The 24,930-nt window shown below is 38.7% G+C and overlaps 4 protein-coding genes across 5 annotated transcripts; all 4 read right to left on the bottom strand.

The window, feature by feature from the left end:
- Positions 1 to 5,683: 5,683 nt before the first annotated feature.
- LOC134817383 (uncharacterized) lies at positions 5,684 to 7,942 on the bottom strand. Its single transcript, XM_063826522.1, has 5 exons — positions 7,807 to 7,942; positions 7,309 to 7,428; positions 6,664 to 6,789; positions 6,077 to 6,490; positions 5,684 to 5,860 (listed from the first exon to the last, which is right to left on the bottom strand). Exons 1-5 carry the CDS (start codon positions 7,843 to 7,845, stop codon positions 5,684 to 5,686), a joined length of 876 nt encoding a protein of 291 aa, XP_063682592.1. The 5' UTR covers positions 7,846 to 7,942.
- A 2,799-nt stretch (positions 7,943 to 10,741) lies between these two features.
- LOC134817340 (hydroxymethylglutaryl-CoA synthase 1-like) lies at positions 10,742 to 17,290 on the bottom strand. Its single transcript, XM_063826477.1, has 10 exons — positions 17,168 to 17,290; positions 16,813 to 16,952; positions 16,077 to 16,251; positions 15,764 to 15,889; positions 13,412 to 13,605; positions 13,166 to 13,272; positions 12,852 to 13,022; positions 12,430 to 12,595; positions 12,038 to 12,157; positions 10,742 to 11,783 (listed from the first exon to the last, which is right to left on the bottom strand). Exons 1-10 carry the CDS (start codon positions 17,268 to 17,270, stop codon positions 11,664 to 11,666), a joined length of 1,422 nt encoding a protein of 473 aa, XP_063682547.1. The 5' UTR covers positions 17,271 to 17,290; the 3' UTR covers positions 10,742 to 11,663.
- Positions 17,291 to 17,667: 377 nt separating this feature from the next.
- Positions 17,668 to 20,375, bottom strand: LOC134817339 (dolichyl pyrophosphate Man9GlcNAc2 alpha-1,3-glucosyltransferase-like). Of its 2 annotated transcripts, none has more exons than XM_063826476.1 (4): positions 20,122 to 20,375; positions 19,789 to 19,965; positions 19,271 to 19,454; positions 17,668 to 19,029 (listed from the first exon to the last, which is right to left on the bottom strand). In XM_063826476.1, exons 2-4 carry the CDS (start codon positions 19,852 to 19,854, stop codon positions 18,104 to 18,106), a joined length of 1,176 nt encoding a protein of 391 aa, XP_063682546.1. In that variant the 5' UTR covers positions 19,855 to 19,965; positions 20,122 to 20,375; the 3' UTR covers positions 17,668 to 18,103. The 2 variants fall into 2 exon arrangements, with proteins under 2 accessions (XP_063682546.1, XP_063682545.1); XM_063826475.1 differs by having other exon boundaries at positions 20,207 to 20,369.
- Positions 20,376 to 20,572: 197 nt separating this feature from the next.
- On the bottom strand, positions 20,573 to 24,554 carry LOC134817341 (surfeit locus protein 1-like). Its single transcript, XM_063826478.1, has 5 exons — positions 24,234 to 24,554; positions 23,157 to 23,288; positions 22,694 to 22,867; positions 22,337 to 22,525; positions 20,573 to 22,095 (listed from the first exon to the last, which is right to left on the bottom strand). The coding sequence occupies exons 1-5, from the start codon at positions 24,460 to 24,462 to the stop codon at positions 21,950 to 21,952; spliced, it is 870 nt and encodes a 289-aa protein (XP_063682548.1). The 5' UTR covers positions 24,463 to 24,554; the 3' UTR covers positions 20,573 to 21,949.
- Between the last annotated feature and the right edge of the window lie 376 nt (positions 24,555 to 24,930).

The following is a 24,930-nucleotide window of genomic DNA, read 5'->3' as shown; positions in this document are numbered from 1 at the left end:
CTATGATCTTTGATCAACATTGTAAAACTAAACGAACATGAAGTATCACTATTTATCTGAGTTACTAATAATTATCAGTCACATTTTTGTCAACCATAGGGTGGTTGGGGTGCAGGTGGGGGGGGGGGGGGGGCGAAACACCTTTTTTACACGTTCTAAAGTCGTACAATAAGGTGATTTACTTTTTATGTGCAATTTACAATTTCTTTAGCTGTTAGCTATCAGCTCCTACTAACTATCTCCTGCCTCTGAGAGAATGATTCTCAGAACTAAGAATTAGGTTTCGGTTTATTGTATTAGACATTTAAGTTGTTAGAAATTGTTAGAACTTGTTTCGCCCCTCCCTTCCTCACAATCCATGTAATATTCGGATAAATAGCTATTAAAATCAGATCTATTCAAATTATATTGCTAACAGGATCACATATATTCATCACTTTTGTTAAGTAACTTGTAATCTTCAAAGTCACTTAATTAATATCACAATTATGTAACTTTTATTAAGTAACTTTTAATCTTCAAAGCCAATTAAGTCACTTTTGTTAAGGAACTTTTATTCCTTTAAGTCACTTAATAACACAATTAAGTAACTTTTATTAAATAACTTTTAATCTTCAAAATCACTTAATTAATATCACAATAAAGTCACTTTTATTTAACAACTTTTATTCCTTTGAGTCACTTAATATCACAATTAAGTAACTTTTATTAAATAACTATTAATCTTCAAAGTCACTTTAATTGATATCACAATTAAGTCACTTTTATTATACTATGCAGATATCTAACAATCACCCAATCATTCAACTTGGTTACTTTCAGATCAACTTGAAATTGAAATGACAAGAAATTGTTCGCTCATTTCACTAACAGGTAATTATCATTTCCACCAAATCGGTTGGAAATTATGCACATCTTGTGCTCAGAAAGTAATTTTCACGAATGAACAATCCCTAATATTAGGGATATAATATTCTCAAATACAGTGATCATATTGTGAAGCTACTAAGATAAACAAAAACTACACATATCATTGTGCATTTTCATCTAAGTAACTCAACATCATCAAGTATATAAATTCAACCGTATATCAAACGTCAAACGTTTAACAATATTCTTCTTGCAGTGTTTTATAGGTCTTCTTCTTGGCGTCAATATTATATCTTTATCTTTCTCTTCAGTTTACGTTTGTTCAATCTTCATCTGCTGTAGATCTGCATGTTGTTAGGTGTTTTGGAAAGTACTCGTGATGCAGACTTTTACAGGTGTATCTTGTGTGGAGTTTTGGCTGTTATTTTATCGGAACCTGGTTTAGGGCTGTTCAATGTATGTAGATAGGTTACACTTGACATTTTATAAAAGTGATGAGCCTTTTGTAAAAACTTTCCTTTTCCAAGATTAGATTCTCATTCTCCACGGTGAGATTCTGATTCTCCGCGGTCATGTTGTCGACCACAAATTTGTACTCCCCCTCCATAACACAAAATCCAGACTTTAGCTCGGCAATTTGTTTGTTTAGGTTGTTATTGTTATCCTCCATTACACAAAAGACAGACTGCAATTCGACAGTCTGTTTATTGAGGTCATCATTGTCCATGGACTGTTTCTGAAACATATCTATGTAGCCGTTCTCCTTTGCAGAAAAATCAAACCGTAACTTAACTTGTTGTTTATTGAGGTTTTCAATGTCCGCAGATAGTTTCTCTTTTTCCACTGATAGGTTCTGAACCACATCTTTGTACCGTAGAATGGGGGAACTTCGCCATGTTTTACAGCTATTTCATGTTATTTAGAAAATACGACACGAGTACTTGAAAAAGTTTATAGCTCATATGAACAGGATTGGTAAAGCAAATGTTTTCGTATGAACCACATCAGCCAGGCATAAATAGTCAGCTAGATTGGTGCCACTGAAATCAGGGCGAAGTTACCCTGCAATATGGGGTAACTTCGCCATTCTGAAACTATGCCATATTCGGTGCTAAGCACCATACCACTCGAAACTCAATTATATTTCCTTGATATACCTGCCAATTTTACTTATCTAGCTCTAGCCTGCGTGTTACAATGGGCAATTTGGTCGCCGGGGTAACATCGCCATGCTGCGGGTAACATCGCCGGGATGAAGTAGAAATGTAGTCGAACTTCGCCAATACACGTGCGTGACTTTGCCAGCCGCGCGCGAATTTCACGCCAAACTTCGCCGAACAGATGGGATCAGAAGAGGGTAACTTCGCCACACACAAATTTGAAAACTTTATAATATCAGTTGTGTGCATCATGGCTAACTAAATTTTCCTTTAAATGAACAGGACATATGCTAATGATGTCACACAGAATTAATTACGGATATAATTGTAAAATATAGGAAATATGCAAGCAGGAAATTTTAGCCACTTTATAGCAATATTTCATGTTGCCTGAGTTTAATTAACATAGTAAACGTTTATTTTTGAATAGGAATACCTTTATAACCATTTGTTCAACACAATACTATACAAAAACTCGATCTCCTAACAATTCAAAACAGTAAAATGATTATTTGAAAAATAGTGGCGAAGTTCCCCGACACGGCGATTTTACCCCAATCTACGGTAGTTTATCTCCATGACATAAAAACCAGACCTTAACTCGACAAGTTGTTTGGTCAGGTTTTCGTTGTCGACGGATAGTTTCTGGAACACATCTCTGTAGTTGTTCTCCTTTGCAGAAAAATCAGACTGTAACTCGACTTGTTGTTCGGTGAGGTTGTCATTGTCCACGGCCAGTTTCTCCTTTTCCACGGTTAGGTTCTGAACCATAGACCTTAACTCGACAAGTTGTTTGTTTAGGTTTTTGTTGTCGACGAAGAGTTTCTGGAACACATCTTTGTAGTTGTCCTCCTTTGCAGAAAAATCAGTCCTTAACTCGACGAGATGCTCAGTGAGGTTACCATTTTCCACAGACAGTTTCTCCTTTTCCAAGGTTAGGTTCTGAACCACATTTTTCAAGTTTGCATTGTTCAAGGACTGTTTCTCAAACAAATCTTTGTAGTAAATCTTTTCACGAAAAACAGGTCGTAATTCGACTAGCTGTTCGGTAAGGTCCGCAGATAGTTTCTCTTTTTCCACGGTTAGGTTCTGAACCACATTTTTGTACTTGTCCTCCTTTGCAGAAAAGTCAGACCGTAACTCGACAAGTTGCTCGGTGAGGTTGCCAGTTTCCGCGGACAGTTTTTCTTTTCCAAGGTTAGTTCTTGAACCATATCTTTGTAGTTCCCCTCCTTTAAATGAAAATCAGACCTTAACTCGATAACTTGTTTGTTCAGATTTTCGTTGTCAGTTGTTAGGTTCTGGACAACTTGTTTGTGCTCAATCTGGATTTTATCCCAATCAGACTGAAACTCGATAAGACCGTCCGTTAGTTTCTTGTTCAAGGGACACAATTCCTTGAGCTGTTTCTTGTTTGCTTGGTTGATACCTGAAGTAACAGCTTGGTAAGAAGCGAGCAACCAAGAAAAATAAGTTAGTTAAATAAGCTATAATATTCTACCTACATGCAGCTGCATGTTCTCCAAGATGTTTTAACTAATCCTTAAATGTTTTTATTTAGTAGTGGAACAGCAATACTAAGGTAATGGGACTACTGCGGACCCTCTACCTTTTACCTTCACACAGACATCGAACGCTGTATGAAGATGACGATCAGACCTCATTATTGATGATCCCGCTCGTCGGAGAAGATAAAGGCCTTGATCAGCAATGGGTAGGGTTTGCAGTTTAGATAGCCATGTGGCACGCTGCAACTAAATTATTCGAGATTCTTCTCGAATAATTTTCAAGACTTGATGTCAACTTATTATCGGAGAAAAAGACGATTTATAAAGGAGCAACCTAACATTCTACCCACTCCTCATTTCTTAAGATGTCCACTACATGATGTTGCTCTACCAATTTGACTTATGTCCCTTAAGCGCTTTTAACTACCGTTCACCGAACCTTGACTGCGGCTTTGTTAACAAGGTTTGGCCGGTAGAGGGTCCGCAGTAGTCCCATTACCTTAGTATTGCTGTTCCACTACTAAAGAAATAATCCCGATAACACTCAACCTCTGCCTGATCCAGAGGATATCACCATTTTACCTTCACACAGACATCGAACGCTGTATGAAGATGACGATCAGACCTCATTATATAATCCTTAAATGCTTTAACTGCACTTCAAATATAATTATAATACGAGTGAAATATTTCCAATATAAAGTACTTAGTACAATGTAGATTAATAACAATATTGTTAACAAACATAAAGCAGTTTAGGAAAAACAAAAAAACAGGACTCACTGATTAAACGAAATCTGTCCTGCTCAACTTTCTGAAGTGTCGCTTTCAGGTCATTCAACTGCTCTCTAGTGGAGCCAATTTTGTCGTTTGAAAGTTGAAGAAAATGCTCCAACCGTGTGATTTCTTTATTAGCATTGCACAAGGTAACAAGAATCTCTGCTTCACGGTCACCATCTGTAGCTATTTTATCAGTACCACTAATAGATTCCGGCTGGACTGTTTTGCAATTGCATTTCTTTTTGGTGTTGCCTGTACTTTTATATTGTACCTAGAGGATGAAATAATTATTAGAAATCCATTCCCTTCATTTTTGGTTTGTTAATGGGATTTCGGGAATCGCCTGACAAGACCATTGCACATGGCACCATTTAAAAATTGTTTTAATATGTACTTGTTTATGATGTAATAAAATTAGCAGCTTCGCAGCTAATAGGAATTAATTGTAAAATAATTGACGGATGTTGATAATATTATTCGTCTAAATTTCTTCAAAGTACAAAGTATAGCCCAAGGTGCAAATAAGTGCTGTCTTAGTAATAGTATTATATAGGCAAAATATATATTATATGCAAAGTGCTGCAAAGTTTAAACAGCGAAATACTAATAGCGCGCGCCGGATTAGTCCATTAAATATAATAAACAAAAAGGTTTTTTATTGCTGTGATGATTAATTATCATCAACACAAAGAATTATTTAACAAAAAACAAACAAAATACATAAACATTTTATAAATTATTATGCTCGACAAAGTATTTTTATTTTGTATTAGAATAAGCAATTGAAAAAGCGCGCGCCGCGCAAAGTTTTTTATAAGTGACAAAAATACAATTTTGTATAAATGATAAAACGAAAAATTTTATTAAGGAGCAGCTAACATCGCCTAAACTTGTTACTATGCGTAACTATGCGCCTCGGTGACCAGTTTGATCCGGTCGGTTTGGTAATTATTCATAATAATGTTCCAGCCAACAGGAACATAATTGTATTAGCAGGTCGTTAAGCTGGAATTTCAGGCCTAACATATTTTATAAGTTCTCACCGGCACCCCTAGGCTGCATACGTACGTATTAGGAAAACATATTTAGTTAACCAAAGTTTAACGTTTCGATGAAGTCTTAAATGTATGACGATTGTTTGTTAATGGAAATTACTACTATTTTAATAGTTTCATGCTTATAACTGAGTGTTAAACTTATAAATAAAATTGAAGCACCGCCAACATACTATACTGGCATGGGCATTGCTGTTAAAGACCTTATTTAATGGCTTCCTCAAAGTCAAATCAATTGGCTTCCAGAAACGTAATGACAAAAACACAAAATTGTAGATGTGGTAAAACTAAAATGTTTAACAAAATTAATTTAAGTGATTTTTACCTCAATGTCAGATTCAAAATAAATGCCAGAATCATTATCCTCGGTGATACTTTGCTCGAAATCAAATTGTCCTGTTTGAGGGCTTGAAGAGGTGACTTGAGCATGGTCATCGGCTTTCGGATGATCCTTTTGTTCAGTTTCGCTGCAATTGACAAGAGTGGCCTGAAAATAAATTAATTCTAACTATAACTTCAAACTTGTTCATTGTTACATGCTGTCGTTGCTGATCCACGAAAAGTAAAAGTAATCATAGGTTTATAACCTAAGTATAGTAACCAAAACGGATAATATTGATATATTATTGTCAACGTTTCTTAGATCAGACAGTAACCTTAACGGCTAAACCAAAATGATCGAGTCAATGATTCAAAATCATACCTCAGAATCACTTGAGCAGTCCATTAGGTTCACATCATTTGTAAGTGTACAATCAGAGTCACTCGAGCAGTTCATTGGGTCATAATCACAATCATTCATACATATTGTATGTGACATGAACAGCTCCTCTTCGACTCTAGAAAGTTTCTCTTGGAGGATTTCATTCTTCTTTACCTCCTTAAGTCTCCTTTCCTGCTCTTTGTAGGTCTTCGCCTGCTCATGGTACAGATTTGCTTCTTCTTGGTAAATCCTCTGCTGCATTTGAAACTTGAGGCTTTCGTTATCTTGCTGCAGCTTTATCGTTTTTTCTACCAGAAGACAGTTTTTCGTCTTCTCATTCTCCGACAGCTGTTTTGATCCCTCTCCTTTTTGAGTAGGGAATACAGGGTTCTTACACGGAAACTTGGCTTGCTGCTAAGATATTATTAGTATATTATTAGTATTAGTAATTAACTTCAACTTAAGATGCTTTAAATGAAACAGCTAGAGCTGTGGATCATAAAAGTGAAATTGAAAAGGCATGATGGCTCAATTGCAAATACCAGCATTTGAATGAAATTAAAACGGCTATTGAACGCATCACTTACTATGGTCCAAGATTCCCAAGACTTCATGATGTTAATTTCGGTTTGATCTCGAAGCGGTGACAAGTTTTTGACTTGTTTCATGATTTCAGACTTTTCCTTATTGTTGTATGTCTGGTTTGAAACGGCCTGTAAGTTTGAAAATAGGTTAAGCACAATGATAAAGCAACAGGTACTACGTTTGCATGGTCCTTTATGAGACTGCAACTAACAAAAACAACTGAAGCATGAAGAGTAAATGTAATGTAATTGTAAGCCAATAGATTTGGACGAATCGATGATCGGGGGCCATCGACTTTAAATTAAACTTAATTTATACTTTTATAAAAAGCTATTACAACGTCACGCAATAATATACAGCCTGTATCATAAAAGTATAAAAGTATAAAGAACTAAACAAATCGGTTGACCAAAATTAGGTTCAAAGGTTTTTAGTTAAAAATGCCCTGTACAGGTTTGAGAAAAGTATTGATCACAACTGCAAAATTTGTTTCAATAAACAGGCCGTAAAACTAAAAGCTTTTCATTTCACTTACATTTACAATTATGTCACTCCTTTCTTCTAGACTGTTGGCTATACCCATTATTACTTGAATAATATTAATACTATTGAAAGCGGATAGCTTCAATTTTAAACAACAAACAAACCGTGGACCAAGATTCCTGCATTTTCTGAATTTCTGTTCGATTTTGAAGCGGTGTTACTGATTGAGTCTTTCTGACAAGTTTCTGATTTTCAACCATTTTCTTGCTTGTCAGATATGAATCCTGTAAGATTGTTAATAAGTTAAACATCTGCTTCTAACTACATTTGCATTATCTTATATGAGACTAAAACCGACAGGAACAACCGAAAAGTAAAAGTTACGGCAAGTGAGGAGAAATTGGATGAATACATAATTGCGGGACGCAACGTAGTATGTATGATGTGGAAAAGTTTACAAATACACATACAGCTCTTCATCAAAAATTAATCAGAAAAACCGGCCTTCACAAATCGGGTAACAGCATAAATGTGTTTGTGGTTTTTAAACAAAAAAACATTTCAAGCGTTCAAGCACCACGGCCCAAAAAACTAATAATGAAGGTTGATGTCGAAAAACAATAAGATTGAAATAAGGCCGTAAAGGCTTAAATCTTACTTACAATATCACTAAATGCTTGTGTACTGTAAGTCTGACCCATAGTTATAACTTTAATGTCAGACAACTGTAGATAATCTTTTAACTTTGTGTTTTCCTGAATTTTCCAAACGAAACGATAGGGCGGACGGACTATAAGCGAATTTAGAAAAAAACGAATAAAGAACTGAGGTTTTACGTGTGAGGGAAGCTTTTTATGGCGCCCTGGTACGTCTGTTGCCATGGAGAACGCGTGCGCGCGTGTTCTCATTGCATGTGACGAGCGAGGTCACTTCCTGCGCTTTGGGCGATCCTCAACGCGACGGTTACCTTATCTTTCATTCGCCATTCATTATCCGTGAAAGTGTTCGAGGGCCTTAGCTCATATTCAATAGTTTGCGGTTAAGATATAAGCTCTAATTTCCACAAAACTTTACAGCGTTTACTGTTCACAGTATTCACTGTTCCGTTTTCACTTATCATTACGATTAAGCATACTAATAACAAATTTTGCTATGATTAAGAACACTTATCCTATTCCATTACTTCTGACCTCAATCATGTTTTGTTCTATCTACACTGAACTCGATAATCGGTCGCTGGACATAGACTCCGTCAAAATTGTGGGCCGCCCTTTTAGAAAAATCTCGAAGATCGATCACTGTAGCCATAAAGTGATTTAGCACGCTCGTTAAACGTGGATTGTGTATTCAATATTCGCATACATCATAGAAGCCGAAGGATGGGGGAGCCCAGAAACCCTTACTGGCCAGGGCCTAACTTCAAAAGTTAAGGGATCACGATTTTCGGTTTTTTGTAACATGTTCGTTTTGTAAAACTGTAAAAGTAACGTTATCTCCCCAAGAGGAAAATTTAAAACAACGTAGTTGTTGAGTTATCTCAAAATCTCCAGAAAAGTCTCATTTTGGGCCGATCAAAAGTTTGCAACTTTAACTTTGCGGATTTCTGTCTTCTGAGTCTGATTGGCTGAATTGTGTCACCTGCTCATGGAGTCATGGCTGCTTGAAGATTGGAATGCGCCACGAGTGCAAAACATGCTTAATGTCGCGCGTGAGCTTTATACTTTTAAGCAAGTCAGTTTGAGTTAAGAGATGTGGGCGTCCCCAAGAAACCTTACTGGTAGGGGCCTAACTTCAAAAATAAAAGAAATAGAAACGTCTGGTTTTCAACAAAAGGTTCGCTTTGTAAAAATAACGTTTCCTCCCAGGAAGAAAATTCAAAACAACGTAGATTTTGAATTATCACGAAAAGTCTTATTTTGGACCTTTTAAAAGTGCGCAGCTTTAATTTTGCGGATTCTTGTTCTCTGATTGGCTGAATCGTATCACGTGGTACTTGTCATACGTTGTATGACCCGCCGCGCACGAAGTGCGCGGCTCCCCCTGTTATATCGTCCACCATAGTGAAACGACCGTGGGGTCGCAACGTGATACAACGTGGTACGTGATGCAATTGCATTCTTGGAATGTTTGAAGCGTGCAAATGCAATGAACTAACGAGCGCGGCTTTTACTAATTCGCTCGCCCAAAAATTTCACTTGACTTTTGGTCACGTGACAGGCTAGTAAACCATGAATTCGATTGTTTAGGGCTCGGGTTAGGGTTAGGGTTGTGGTAAAGGTTCACATAGCCATGTGTCTACGCGTACTGCGTGACGCGTGCGCGCTTGTTTTGATACATGTTACGTATCACAAATATCGGCGGCGCGCGCTTCGCGCGCGAAAAGTGGCATGCAACGTATGTCAACGCTTGTTTCACTGCAAGCGAGAGGGCTCTGATTAAATTAGAGCAATGGTAAGGGTTATGGTATTGGTTAGCTTCGGGTTATACTTATAGTTAGGGTTAGGGTTGGGATTAGGGTTTAGAATTTTCTTAAAATTTGGGCGAGCGATTTAGTAGGAGCGAACGAGCGCGCACGGAGTTGAACAATGAACAAGCTCAAAGCTGTGTAGACGCGATAACCTGTAGCTCTGTATGCTGTAGTAATATCGCCAGCCAGTAAGGTCTGCTGGGTCGGGCGATCAGAAGGACGGAGACTAAAATTTCTCCTGAAAAGAAAATACAAATTGCCTACTGGAGTTATTAGACGTTATTTGACCAAACATTATGTGAACGGTTGTATATAATTTTGAAAAAAATGAATGGTCGCAAAGGCATTAATTTAATTTTAATGTAGATAATTTAACTACCATATCGGACTTTATTTGAGTTAAGCTCGCCAATTTTTGAGATTCAAGCAAATCGAGGATGTTCAAAGGATGCAGGATGTTTATCTCGACAAAATACCGTTAGAAATTATTTCGTAGGCCCTAAGATTACTCTTCCAGATCCAGTCTTGCCCTTCAAGTTCAATTGGACATAACTCAATGTTAGATTTATTTAAAATCAAAGTTTACTTTAATAATATGCTGTATCAAGTCGAGTGTTTGATGCGAGTGCAATTTCATCAATTACAATATTCAGATTTTATCCTTGTATTCATCCTCCACTTATCTTGTATACACTTTCCATGTACTTTCAGTGCGTGTTCACGCACGCACTCTATAAAGTTAAACATTGTTACTTAAAACGCTCAAACTTTTTATTGTAATTATTAGATTAGTGGAGGCCTCGATATAATAGAGCATATATCAATAAAAATTCACCAAGTTCTATTGGAGCTAGCTGGGAGATATCCGCGATGTCACTCTAAGGTTACCCTTAAATAAAGGAATTAACGAGTAGCCATCAAGTACTATTTAAAGTAGATCCAAGGAAATCTTTCACTTTCACTTTCAGCATAGCTATCCATTCTGTTACCTCATGGCGCGCGATGACTTCAGAACGCATTCATTTTGCTTATTTTTCTCTCTTTGTGAGAGAAGCCTATCAGAGACCATCGAGCTGGTTAATTTAGTTTGATACCCATTCATATAATATGTACAAGAGTAAACGAGGAGGTTAACAAAATGAAAATGTGTCAATGTGCAATGCAGCTTAATTCCACAACAGCGATCGATAAATTACAATATTATTTTACTTGATGTCCAAAATTTAACAAATCCATAATGCTTAAATCATGAAGTTCGTACCTCAAAACTTCAAACCATAGAGTAAATTTCGGTTATCAGATTACACAAAAGTACATGCTAGTACAAATAGGGGATTTATTTCGATACATTAAACTTTACTTATAATTACTAGCATCCAAAAAGTAAGGTATGTCAAATATATTATCTCTATAGTGCTGAGATTTGAGATAGAGTCCCGAGTTATCTAAAATGGGGGCCTTCCTGTCCATCAGAAACAAACGGGGATTACTATTTTAATTTCGCAATTTCGGTGAAAAACTGCTAGCCGTTTTGCCAGATTTCTATCTCAAATTCAACACCTTAAGAGTATAGAACTTCACTGTAGAAATAACATAACCGATTCCTAGGTAAAACTGGAACAGTGATGACGTAAACAAAGTAAGTTTGAAAAAACGGTAAAGATGGAGTGGTACAGGAGGTAAGATGCGTACAAAACCCAGTACAAACCAATATATACTAAAAAGTAAGTTATGGAAAAGTAACTTAAAACTAAATTATGGAAGATAAATAACTAAATAATAAGCACCATGGTTCCTCTGGCAGGCGCCATACTAAAGGTGCATCTAGACATCACTCCGTAACAACTGCCGCATTTTCTGAATGGCCGTACTCAAAGTTTGTGACATGTGACAGTGTTACAGTTTACACGTGCGATGTTCGCGACAGTGTTGCACGTGCGATTCATGGAAATGTGACTGTGTTGCACGTGCGATGTTTATGACATGTGACAGTGTGTTACACCTGCAATGTTTGTGACAGTGTGTTACACGTGCTATGTTTGTGACAGAGCGTTACATGTGCGGGCAGTAATGCGCAGCGCATTTGTCGTGGTTGGTGGTCCCACCAGGGGCTTTGTGTAGGGTATCCAGTACGGAGGTGCGAGTGTACGTTCTTCTATGTTCCTCGTCAACCTGGAAAAAGGAACTTGTTATTTATTTAATAAACCCGTCGGTACTTATTTTATAAATTACCTAAATACCTACTTCTCAATGAAATTCATTGATGAAAGTGATGCACGCTCCAGTTCATATTTGGGCGTCATTTTGGAATAAACTAACTAATGATCAGTAACCACGATTAGGATAATATCTCTTCCTTGATGACTAGGAATTATGTAACAAAATAAAAGAACACACTGCATATGTCAATTGTGGCAAAATCTAACCTGTACTATGTGATAAGTTCCCTGGCTGAGTCTGTTAGCAGGGTAGGATGGCGTCCTGTTAGGAAGGTAGTGGTTCTGTTCTCTTTTCTTCATCATCTTCTCAAAGTCCTCTGGTGCTACCTGAAAGTGTTGCGTAGGGTGAAGGAGCAGCAGAAGACACAAAGAACGAAAAAAATTGCACTGGAGGCAAGGAAAAAGGGACAGTGTTTTTGGCTTTCGCTGCGGCTGAAGATAGTACGATCGCAAGTACGATTACTCCCCGTACCTCAACCTGGTAACGGTTTCATGGCCATTGGACATCAAAACCATGCAAATGTTTTGTTATCGTGTTTTAGCGTGACTGACCTTGATTCATTTATTCAAATAATAAGATAGGTGACTAAGATCATTACCTTTATTCTATTATTGAGATGATGAGAAAGATGACTAAGATCATTGCAGAAGGGTCTAAGCTTGTCCAAGTCTGAAGTAACGGTAAAGGAGAACATGCTGGCAGCAAGTCCAGATCCGTACGAAAATGCTCCTATCCTCTTACCCAGCATTTCTTCTGGAGAGTTACTGAAATTGTAACAATTAACATGTTGTAAAACTAAAAGATTATAATAATATACAGATCAAATAGGTTATAAACAGAATCTACAAAAGCTGATCGTATTGAAATTTGGATTATCATTTCTTTTTATACGGACTAGTAATAGCAAAGAACGTGAACATTGCAGAATGGAGACGGTAACTCCTCAGACAGACTCCGCCTATAAAATATCAGTGATAGTATCTACACCTTTCATAAAACCCGAACCATTTTAGAACTTACTTGACGAAAAGAGAAGCGATGCAAGAGTAGAGGGTTGCAGTGTACATGTTGCCCACGTTTTTAGGAATGAGGAGTGAAGGAGCCGTCTTCCTGTCGAACTCTTCTTGACTGTGGGAGATAAAGGCTCGCTCTAAGTCTCTGTTTATGTAGGTGTCTTCAACTGCTACGTGTCTGAGGGAGAGAGTCACGCTTAAAAAGTTGTGTTTAGGAGATTTGGCATGATTTGAGTCAAAAGTGAACCAAATATGGGCAAAATACAACAGCTAAATAGAAAATGCTAAATATAAAAGTATCATTATAACTCGAAAAAAAACCTGAATTGTTCCAGTTTGTCGGTAACAGTACTGTCTGCAAGGTAATCTTGATAACATAACCGAGCAAAGGATTTCTGAACCAGTTTGCAGTACGGTGAATGGAATGTCTGAAAGAATTCATCATATCATGAGAACAACTTACTATCAAACTTGCATCTCAATCGTAATAGCACAGTAGCACACAGTGTATTTACTATTTGTGAGAGAAAAGTCACGAAATATAACAGAGATACAGAATGAACGAACCATAAAATCAAAATAAGACAGGTCCACATCCTGGTTATCCTTCATGGCTGCCTTATCTTTGTACCCCTTATAAGTAACGTCCAGAGCCTTGAGGAAGCACTGAATGGAAAGTTTCCCATTTACACGTGGGTACTCGGAGTTCAGGTCCGGTTTGTAGAAATCGTACACGTGCGCCATGTACGTGGATCTTAGACCTGGGAGAATAGAGGAAGGAGGTTAGAACTAACTACAAAACTAAAGAAGTCAGATTAGAAAACTTTGGGTTATTGATGTGTGGTGATAAGACGGACAAATTTTATAGCAAGCTGAGTCGATGACCGTCGGTAACCGTAAAAGGCGTAAAAAGGTTTTACAAGACTAAGAACTTTTATTCAGTTTTGGAAACAATATTTTATATAACACGGACACAAATTAAAATCAATTTCTACATTTCTTGTTGTAGACACTCCATCCCAACTCAAGTTTATTGTATAATATTATCAGAATGATCTCGACAGTATTTCCGTTTACAAAATCTACACTCCACAGCAGTCGGGCCCTGGAACCTTTTTTGTTCCTTCTTCCGACCACAACGACGAAAGGTCGTCACCCGTCGCAAGAAATGAACTCTCAAATTACTGCTCCTAGTTACAATAATAAAGGGAGAAAGTAGAGCATTAAAAAGAGGCAGAGTAGAAGAAAACACTGCCAAAACAACGTGGTGACCATGAAAATGGTGACTAAAATACGGTCCGGACACATATATGGCATAAAAAGAGGTCGCACTGTTACAAAACAAGAAAACAGCAGCTAAGAGGCACACAGTAGTGTTAACATAGGCCCAGTCAGTTATCAGAGGTCTATCCTCATCCTCGATACCAGACCAGTAGACACGTGTTGTCTTCAGAACTTGTACCACCATACTGCCGAACACAACCACAACTGGGATGATGTAGAAGATGGAGAGGAAGAAGACCTCCGCAGATTTCCGGGGTAACCCAGATTCAGTTATCCAAGCGATGGTTTGCCCGGGGAAGTTAATGGCCGCAAACATGGCGTCATTATTCTCACAGAACCTCATCATCTGAATGATACCCCAGCCAACCTTGGCGGTAATAACACAGTCACACAGAGTGACAGCAAGGAGAAACAACCCCCACATCACACCAAACACCTTAACAGCCACCACATTAGTCAGCCTGAACGGAGCAACTATCTTAACAGTTCTCATGACTGCTAACATGGCGTTGAGGAGGATTGAGGAAGAGTAGCCCATCAGGGCCAGGAACCTGTACAACACAAAACAAAACGTCATGATGGTGTCTGTGGTCTCGCCCTCTCCTCTAGCCATGAAGATGATAGCCGCCGTGTCAAACACCACGTGTCCTACAGCGGTTGTGACGTCAGCTATTCCGATGAGGAGGAAGAGTGCAGGGGTTACCCTTCTCTGGTAGTTCTTGTAGAAGTAGGATATGACGACACTGTTCCAGAGGAGGATTAGGAGGCTCAGACAGATGTTAACTGGAGCTATCACACTGAATGTTGAAGTGAAGAGATTGTAGTATTTTGAAGAGTTGCCGAAGGGTGGGTAGCAGATTGTTGTTTCCATGGGGACAGACTTAAGTGGTTACTGCGTTACTAAAGTGGTTACTAGGTTACTAAAGTGGTTATTGGTTAATAGGTTACTATGTAACTTAGGGTTACTGAGTTACTAAAGTGGTTCCTAGGATACTAAATTGGTTACTATGCAACAAAAGTGGTTACTATGCATATGTAACGAAAGTAATTACTATGTAACTAGATTACTAAAATCTAAATGGATGGGTAGCAGGAATTTTTCTCAATCGGCAGCAGACTCTCCTTTAAAGTAGGTGGAGTGCATACTTGCGAGAAAAATATTTTGGGAAGAGTAAAGTTAGATACGATTATGCAAAAAATAACTTATCAAAGGGTAAGACGTGATTAAACCCACAATATACCAGAGGTAAATGCACAGTGACTACCAGACTGTTAAAAGTTCTTTCTGTGAAAATATTAACTTCTACTCAGAACAAATTTTAGTCCCCCAAAAACAAAAAATGGGCGGAAATTTGATACTGTTATCAGTTCAACTATACTATTTATGGTATTTGTACGCAGCTGATATAAAATATCTAAAATCTATTTCTGACCCTTACGAAAAAACATTCAGTCACAATCTCTGAGTGATGATGTTAGTTAATGTCACGATGCAATGTGCAGATTCAATAAGACTAAGCTGTAACTCGAAAACCACCGCCAACAATCTTAAAGTAAGTTTACTTCAAATTCAATCCCTTGGTGAGCCTGCATGAGCTCCCCTCCCCCCTGGAAGTGTAATCTGAGGGAACATACCTCTGTCGATGGAAAGGACGGCATTAGCCCCGATAAGCATGGCGACAGCTCCAGCTCCGCCCGTAGGTCGGGCAGGTCCGCTAGCGTAGACTGCTATGTCAGCTGCTACTACTATTGCGTACCTTCCTGTAGTTTAGTGGTGAGTTTAAGTGAAGATCGGGCGGGAAATTAGGAGATGAGAGAGCGACTAAAACTATAACTTATTCGTAATGTCCAGTAAAACCCTGATTCACCGCGGAGTTCGAGGGAACAGAACGGACGATCTAAATTGGGGTTTAACTGTTCAAAAAAATCAAGCAAGAATTACACGTACCGTCCCAAGAACTACTCTCGATCCAATTAATAGCATTAAAGAGAGCAGCAGTCCCGCCGTAACATGCGTTAATACAATCCACCCCCTCTATATCCGTGTTACCGTGCTTCACGAACAGGTCCATCAGTACTGTTTTTACTGCTTTTGATTTGTCTTGTATCGTCTCTGTTCCTACCTGTAAAAGTGGTCGGTTGACCTCCATCTTAAAACATGTTGATACCCAGATGTTTATGAGATCTGTATACAGTTTACCCAGTATAATGATAATATATTGATTTATGTTTTGATTAGGTTAGCGTATGACTATTACTCTATTACAAGATTAAAGCCTACAATCTGTAGATTATGTGTAATTATAGTGTTCTACAATCTGTAGATTGTAGAACAATACAATAACATATAAAATAATCGTGTAGCTGTACTGGGAGCCTTCTTTTAAATTACATAATATACCTTTTGGCACATAAAAATACCGGGAAAAACGTGTAACGGTGGTAAAAAGATCAAAACACCTAAAATTGCGTGATTTCAGTTTATAATATTTATGTCTGGAGTGATAATAAACGATTTTCAGTTTGGCTGGTATGTGGAGAATAGATATGGCCAATGTCGGAGTAGCAGATGTTCAGTCTCTAAGTAACAAGGCTGGTAAGTAGGTTACTAGGGTAGTTTCTAGGCTGGTTACTATGCAAGTTACTAGGTTACTAAAATGGTCACTAAGTTACTAAGCTGGTACCTGGAGATGACCAATATCGGAGTAGCTGATGTTCTGTCTCTCCATGAGTCCGTGTACTGCCGTCAGACTCAGGGAGCAGATATCCTCAACATCTGAACAGAACCCCATACCCCGCTGTCCTAAACCTATCGTGTACTTTCCTGAATGGAGTTAAGGTTAGTTAACTTTATCTGATTCAGAAATGGATAGGATCTGCTTTATATGAACTCAAACCTTATTAAGAAGGATATAGCATATAGATAACATATAATAAAACAAAATCAAAATCAAGCAAAAAGAAATATAAATACAGGATGTTTACGGAGCATTAGTATGGTTTTGAACATCTGTATATTTATGTAAGTACATTTCTAACCTGTGCTGGCCCCGTCGAACACCTCCAGCTCATCATGAGCGACGTAAGTTTTTGGGATGTAAACCTCTAGAGCGAGTATTCCTACATCTTCAGGCCATGACATGATATCAGGGAGCTACTCCTGGGGCGGCAGGGTTAGTTACTAGGTTACTAGGGTTGTTACTAGGGTGTTTACAAAGTTATTAGAGTGGTTACTAGGTTACTATGACATGATATCAGGGGGCTACTCCTGGGGCGGCAGGGTTAGTTACTAGGTTACTAGGGTGGTTACTAGGGTGTTTACAAAGTTATTAGAGTGGTTACTAGGTTACTATGGCATGATATTAGGGAGTTACTCCTGGGGAGTGGGGTGGCTGGGTTAGGTACTCCTAGGGTGGTCACTAAGATATTCCACAATCTGCATTATATTATAATACAAAATTTGAGTATTTCAAAAACTGCAAAATGGCACAGAGACAGCCGCATGAACAGTATAACAGACACATATCAAACACAGGTCAGTAAGAATAGTCTGGACTTCTGGAAAGTTCTACAGTATAATTTCTTCTTCTCAACTTCGGGGGATCATGTTATAACAAAGTACTGTGAAGATTAGTCGACAAGAGTTCTGAGCATAATTGATTTGAACAATGCACATATGCATGGCTTCGTAACAACAATGTCCACACAAATACGCCGTGATGATGATTATCTAGCAGTGCAGTAGCACTTAACTGCGAAAAAGATTTATTATTATAGAATTACAACAAAATGATGCGACATACTCTAAACCCAAAAATTTAAATTCTAAATTAAAAAGCTTGACTTCTGAAATTTAATAAAATTAATACCATTTAATTAACAACTTTATTTTAGTCATGCTGAATTAAATCCTGAGCTTTATTAGTTTATATCAATAAATTAACACCACAAAGAAATCAATAAAATATCAACAAATCAGTCGACAATTTGACGATAATTAAAATAGCAAAAGAACAGCGCAAAATGTCCAGCAGAATAAAGAGAATTAAGTGTAGGGTAAATATGCGGATATCTTTCCGTCGGCTCAACATAAATTTCCAATAAATGTAAAATAACACAACCCAAGACGGATAACATAAATAACAGAACAGATGTACTGTACAGTTGTTGCTTGAAAAGGATATAAACGGTAGTGAGGTACAGTCCCATTCCAGCAATGTACATCATGTATAGACCATCTTTCAGGAGAAGAGGCCACATTGAGAACGTAGCAATGACGGTGAACCAAACCACAGGTAAACTAACTGTCAGTTCGTTGTTTTGTCCGTTTGTTTGTCCGTTTGTACGTTTGTCGTTGTACAGTAATACTATAGTTGCGAGAGGTATGAGGATGGTTTTCTCGTGGACATGGAATGAGAAGAGAAAGAAACCTAGCGCTGAGTTAGTGAGAGCCAGTATAAACTTGTGAGGAGTTGATTCCCTGAAGAGGAGGAGTTGGGAAGGAAGAACAGAGACAAGAGTGAAGAACAGAGCTGCTCTGACGAGGGTGATCCTTGAGAAGATCTCACGAACTTTGACGACAACAGATATGCTACACCAAAAGTTAGCCACTTTATCCTCGAACAAACCCCGGTTAAAAGGGAACATCCTAGTTAGCACATCCCCGGCAGTGTCCACAAAAGGAAGCCAGCAGAGGGCGAATGTTAAAACCACAGTTACCCCCACTTTTACCAACTCCCTGACACCAGACCAGCTGTTGTACCGTGGACCCAAGATGAAGAAGAAGAAGGGGAGGGCGTGGTAGAGTGACATCTGCTTGTAGTTGAGAGCGAGGGAGAACATGGCACTACCGGTACATACCCAGCCGTGTTTTAGGGCTAGAACCGCTAGTAGCGTCAGACCTGACGTAGGAGGTAAGTTTAAAAACTGTGTGACGAATTATGTAGAGCTGAAATTCAAGCTCTTATACGTAGGATTTGGAGTTAAAATTAACGCTCTTATGTTGGATCTAGAGCTAAAAATCTCGCTTTGACGTAATATTTACAGTTAAAACTCAAAACTCGATTAATCATGTCATTGAGCTTGACTTAATTTATGAAATCATTTCTATTTTCTATTTTTGCAAAACTTAAAGCACGATACCTAGTGAGATAGAGTTGTATTGGAAGTGACCATGATCAATGAGGGGTTGAGAGGGAGTGATAGCGAGGAGGAAGAGAGAAGAGAGGGGACATGTGGAGGGGGAGAGGAGGAGGAAGAGGGGAGTCAGGTGCACCAGTTCAGATACCAGTACTGTTACTCTCATGAATATCTTGTGCTCGTAACTCTGGAATAATATGCAGTGAGTAATACTGTAACATATTACTTATGTGTTTTGTACTCCACTTGTGAATAATCATATATTACACAAGAATCTAAACAAATCCAACCTGTCTTAATAAATACATTTTAAACAACCAACTTGAAATTTTGGGAAATGGGAGTGGCATGCCCAAACCAACTGTAATTAACGAAATTTTACGGAACCTTTGGTAAATCTCAGTTTAAACTTTAACCCATATCTATTATCTCTAAAATTCCTGTGCGATTCTGACATGAATCACGTGAGTTATTAAAAGGTTGCGTGTGGGCAGTTACTTCCGGGCCCCCTGTAATATTACCTCTTCTCCTCTAGAGCCATGGAGTTGCACCCAGGAGCCGCTAACAGTCTCAGCCACGTGACCCATAACCTTGCTGTGCAGAGCTGTGAGGGGCGGGTAGTCCAGTCCCCAGTATAACAGGTCGTTATCTGTTGTGTTCCTGTACCAGTCAGTGATTGGCAGGTTCACTGTTATTTCCTGATGAGGGAGGCTGTTTTACTGGTCGTCAGACGGTAGGAATTAAAACAGAAAGCGAACAAAAAATAACCAAGACAAGCAAATTTTCAGAGCAGATTAAATTAATAGCTAGTAAAGATACGAGTTTGAAACTGATCAAACTTCAACTTTTCTAACCTGAAATAAAAAACAAGTGCTTTGAGCAGAGTAAATTTACATTTACTGCAGATGAGAGTATCTAGATTTGTACAACGATTCTGACCTGCCAGTGCCGCTGAGCCTCGTAGTCCCCAAACATTGGAGGTTTGCTTTGTCCGCTGTGCGGTGCAAACGAGATACATATCCTGATATAGAGAGCAAGCAAGATAAGGGGTATCAGGTACTGGGACGAGAGGGAGGGGGAGGAGGAGGAGGTCATGAGGCTATCAAATGGAGCGGTATGTTAGAATGTTACAGATAGCAATAGTTTTGATTACAAGTTTTAAAAGGTTTGTAATGATGCAGGAAGTATTAGTAACACAGGTATTGTAAGCTTGTTATGTAAGATCATACGGATTCTAAATATAGGGAAAAAAGCTATGTCATCTGAATGATAAGCTATTATATATTATAAAGTAAACGCAGGACTAAAAACTTAAAAATGCTTTGCTTCAAATACTATATTTTGACAAATTAAAAAGGGTCACATACAAAAAATGTAGCATTATCATGATAAATCATAAACCAGACAAACTGTAAAAATTTCACCGAATAAACTAGACAATAAAGGGGGGGGGGGGGGGGGGGTCATGTTATTTTTTTGTCCGTTTTTGTCCGCTCTATTTTTTGTCCGTTTTGAAAATATGGGGTACAGAACGGACAAAAACAGACAAAAAACATGATCCCCCCCCCGAATAAATTACAAAACTAAGAGCACGTCATGAATCCATGCTGCCCAGATCCCCAAAAAGCGAATACAATCAACTACAAAATCGCGTTCTCACAAACAGCGGGAAGAAGCTCAAATGTCAGCTAATTGATACAAGACACGGTAGTCATGCCACCACCAGAGCGAGTATGTGACGACTTGTTAGTTAGTGACTCGAGGGGGAGTACACTATTACTACTGCAAACAGCACCTGGGCAATAGAGTGGGCCGCTGTGTTACGTCACAGATTTGCAGATTAGATACACTCTTCTAGTTGTGGTAGGATTAGGTTTATTACAATGGCTTCGTCATTGTGTAGGGGGAGTGTAGGGTAGGGATCTGAGGTGAGCCGTTATCCTACACCGTTATCCTGCACAAGCCGGAGGTATTGGGGGCCTAGGGGGTCGGGGTTGGGGTATTTTCAGGGATATTTCAGGGATATAAGGTAGCTTTTTCAGGTAGATTGTTAGTAATAAGTTAGTCGAGCTAAGCAACAAACATTCTTACATCTCACCGATTTAGTGGAAAACAAGCGGGCAGTAAAGTACAACAAAGTACAGGAATATCTAGAGCATGTGAATATTTGGAGTAAGGGAAAGTATTTGAACTATTGAGGGTTGGGCAATGGGCATCAATTAATCGAACAAGTAAAGGTGAGACGGTGTTAATTAGGAATGCGTATTATATTACGTTAACATATTTACAACATAATTATCACTATAATATAATATATCAGTGGCAAATGAAGGATAGTATGATTTGTTTACCAAACCTTGAAATCTAATAATATGATTAGTCAGGTTTGGAGTTCTTCACAACACCGGCCACCGGAGATCATTAATTTTGAGAAACCAGGTCACGGAAATGATCAGTCACGGCGTTAACAAAATGAGTAACTTAATTAAGTTAATAAATAAACTTAGTACTAGAATGACAAACTTACTACCGAAATTCTATTATTAGAAATTAGATGATGATTACGAAGGAATGCTAATGTCATTCACTTTTGGTTCAAACCTTCAACAGGGAAAATACACACCAACTGTTGCAGCGTTAACAACGACAAAATTAGACTAGATATAACCTGTGAAACCTTTATCACTTGAAAACACCAGGAATAGCCTTGGGTCTCCGCCGAAACTGGAAAATGTAGAAAAGAGAAGCAATACCCATGCCCCACCACGTTATCACATATTCCAGGTGCTTGTTGTACACTGATAACCGAGTCTGTCCCGCCAACGGACCTGGAAAATAGGAGGTAGAGTAAAACTCTGATTAACCGGGTGTTGAATGTTGACGAAAAAGAAGATAACAGATGTGAATCCGGTTTCCGGTATTTCGGGCACGGTAAATCGGGGTATAACTGTAGGTAGTTCAAATAAAAAATGTTATGATCCAGGTATAATCATTCGCATAACAGAGGCGTGGAGTTCAGGTTGGTGCTTTCTAGAAATGCTCATAATTTCTAGATGCTGGTAAACTCACCGCCCTCTACAGAATATTCTGACATCAGCTCCACAGTAACAGGTAGAGTCTCTGCAATCTGAGCCATCATCCCGGAGTCTCTCCAGATGTAGGTTTGGGTTGACCCCGAGGCAGGGGCTAGGGCCGGCATCACTGCTCCCTCAGGGAGACGGATATAGCCAACTTGGGTTACTTTGCCTGCTATCTGACCTGTTTGGTTGGGAAAGGGTTAAATTAAACCTCATAATTCAAAGAAAGATGTTTCGGTAATTAGTATCGAAAAAAGCTCCTTCAAAGACACTAATTCGAATCACAACCCAGTACAGTGACTGGCCTAACGGACAAAACACAACCTATCAAGCTATCACATTTACTGACCTATTGGTGACTTAGTCCGTTTAGAGATGAATCCCCTGTCCACTAATATTCTCTCTCCTGTCTCTAGAGTTAGTGGTACTATAGAGTGATACCCACCAGGCTCTCCTTTGTCTCGGTGACCCACTATCTCGTGCCGGGGTCCCAGATAGAACTCTTTAGAGTAATCGTATTCACCTGGGAGAGGTTACTAAAGGTTACTAGAGTGGTTACTAAAGGTTACCAGTGTGGTGACTAGATTACCAGAGCGGTTACTAGTTTACTTTGATAACTACAAGGTTGGTTGCTAGTCCGGATTTTCTTGTTCTGGGTTATAAAATAAGAAACACGATGAAAATTTACCAAAACAAACCAACAAAACGTGGCAATAACAACCTAACCACCACCTGTGAATCTAACGGGGTCGTTACTATAGGTTACCAGGGTGGTTACTATAGGTTACCAGGGTGGTTACTAGGTTACTCACCTGTGAATCTAACGGGGGTATACTCCAGATACTCCTCTCCACTCACAAAAGGAACTGGTTCCAACAGGTACCGGGACTCTATGTCTGCTATTAGCTGCAGCTTCGCCTTTCGCCGGTTTATCTGCCACCACCCTGTGGAGGACAGGGGGTTGTTAGGCACCACCCTATTGTTCTGTTTGCCACCACTCTCCTGAGGGGTTGGGGACACGTGGTCTGAAACTATTTTCCAGTACTGATTATTAGGGTGAAGATATCAGGGTGGGTCATTCCGCCTCTATTGAGGGAAAATATATAAGAAAGAAAAAAAGGAAGATAATATGGATTGTGTCAAAGTATCTTGTATCGACGGGCGCTGAACAATTGACGTGGTAAATGTCAGAATTTGTTCGGGAGGGGAAATATTTCCAGGGTGACCAACATTTCTGGCAGATTTACTGACTTAATGCAGGGTGAGAAAGGGTTAAATGACAATCAATAATCAGGATAACAGCTCGAGGGTGTGCCTATTGATTTATGAGGTTATTGATTTACGCTGGGTACTGAGTTTTGGCTATTATATTGGAGTCAGTGGTCCGAAGCCGTGCCAAGCTTTCCTGCTTTTCCTAGGGAGAATATTTGGCTGATTGGAAGTTGGCACGATCCCAACTCCTTGTGATATATTTAATGTTCGTCTCTGGTGAAAACTATGGCCGCCACTGGCAGGTGCTGTGTAATCCCCACACATTTTTTATTTAGGGGTTTGAAGTTTCATGGTAGCCTGTCAATTACAACGTGTTTTAAACAACAAACTGACAAGCATAAGAATTAGAGTTATTGATGAAAGTGTTTTTAACAACAAACTGACTCAAACTTAAGAATTTGTAGACGACAGTGGTGGCGGACAGGAATTCGAATCATTGTATGTACGGTACATCGAGGCAAAATGCGAAAACTTATGACGTTTTAAGCGACATAACGAATGCAGAGTTACACAGTAAATATGTCGCGAGCGCAATGTACATGATATTGCTTATCAGGTTGGTTACTAACTTCCTAACGTGGTTACTACAATACGAAGAAAAACAACTAACAACGAACCTAAGAATAAGCAGACGACAGGTATGCTCATCATTGGATGTATTCTCCATTCTCTCTTCACCTCTGGTCTTTGAAATACCGGCTTACTCTTCACTGGCAGTGTGGAATGAAGCCGGAATTTTAACCTGGAATGTGGGCTCCAGAGTCTGTTGTTATGGTAACTATTGCCCTGGTTTCTGATGGTGCGGAGATTCGAGAGGAGCACTGTTCTGCATCTTGTACATATCATATCTGTGGATTTGTGGTGTTAGACTCGGTATGTGGGAGCTAGTATTGCAAACGTGAAGATATGTGCAATGAACGCCGAATATTTGGAAACAATACAATCATGAAGCGGAAGAACTTAATTGAATTATAGTAGGCTTTTGTTTAATATAAAATAATACAATGACATAAAAATTTCAGACTTTTGAGGCATTTATACTATAAAAGAGAATGTTATAGACATAATAAAACATCTGCAGATAAATAATAACTTAACAATAAAACTCATAATAGGTTAATTAAACCACCCCAAGTATAGAACTTTATAACACCAACATAACAATGGTCTTACATCTAGTAAAAGTGCATTTTTCTGACAAAATGGAGTCGACCATCACATCAATTTGTTTTACAAATGAGTCATATATTTTTTGATAACATTATGCCTAGATCAGGTAACTCGGTAATCTGCCGATGCACATCTGGGGCACAC

The sequence above is a fragment of the Bolinopsis microptera genome, chromosome 6 (genome assembly GCF_026151205.1).
Source record: "Bolinopsis microptera isolate Bmic1 chromosome 6, MBARI_Bmic_1.0, whole genome shotgun sequence".
Classification (NCBI taxonomy): domain Eukaryota; kingdom Metazoa; phylum Ctenophora; class Tentaculata; order Lobata; family Bolinopsidae; genus Bolinopsis; species Bolinopsis microptera.
Note: the sequence above shows the minus strand (reverse complement) of the source record. Positions and strands in the feature narration are given on the sequence as shown.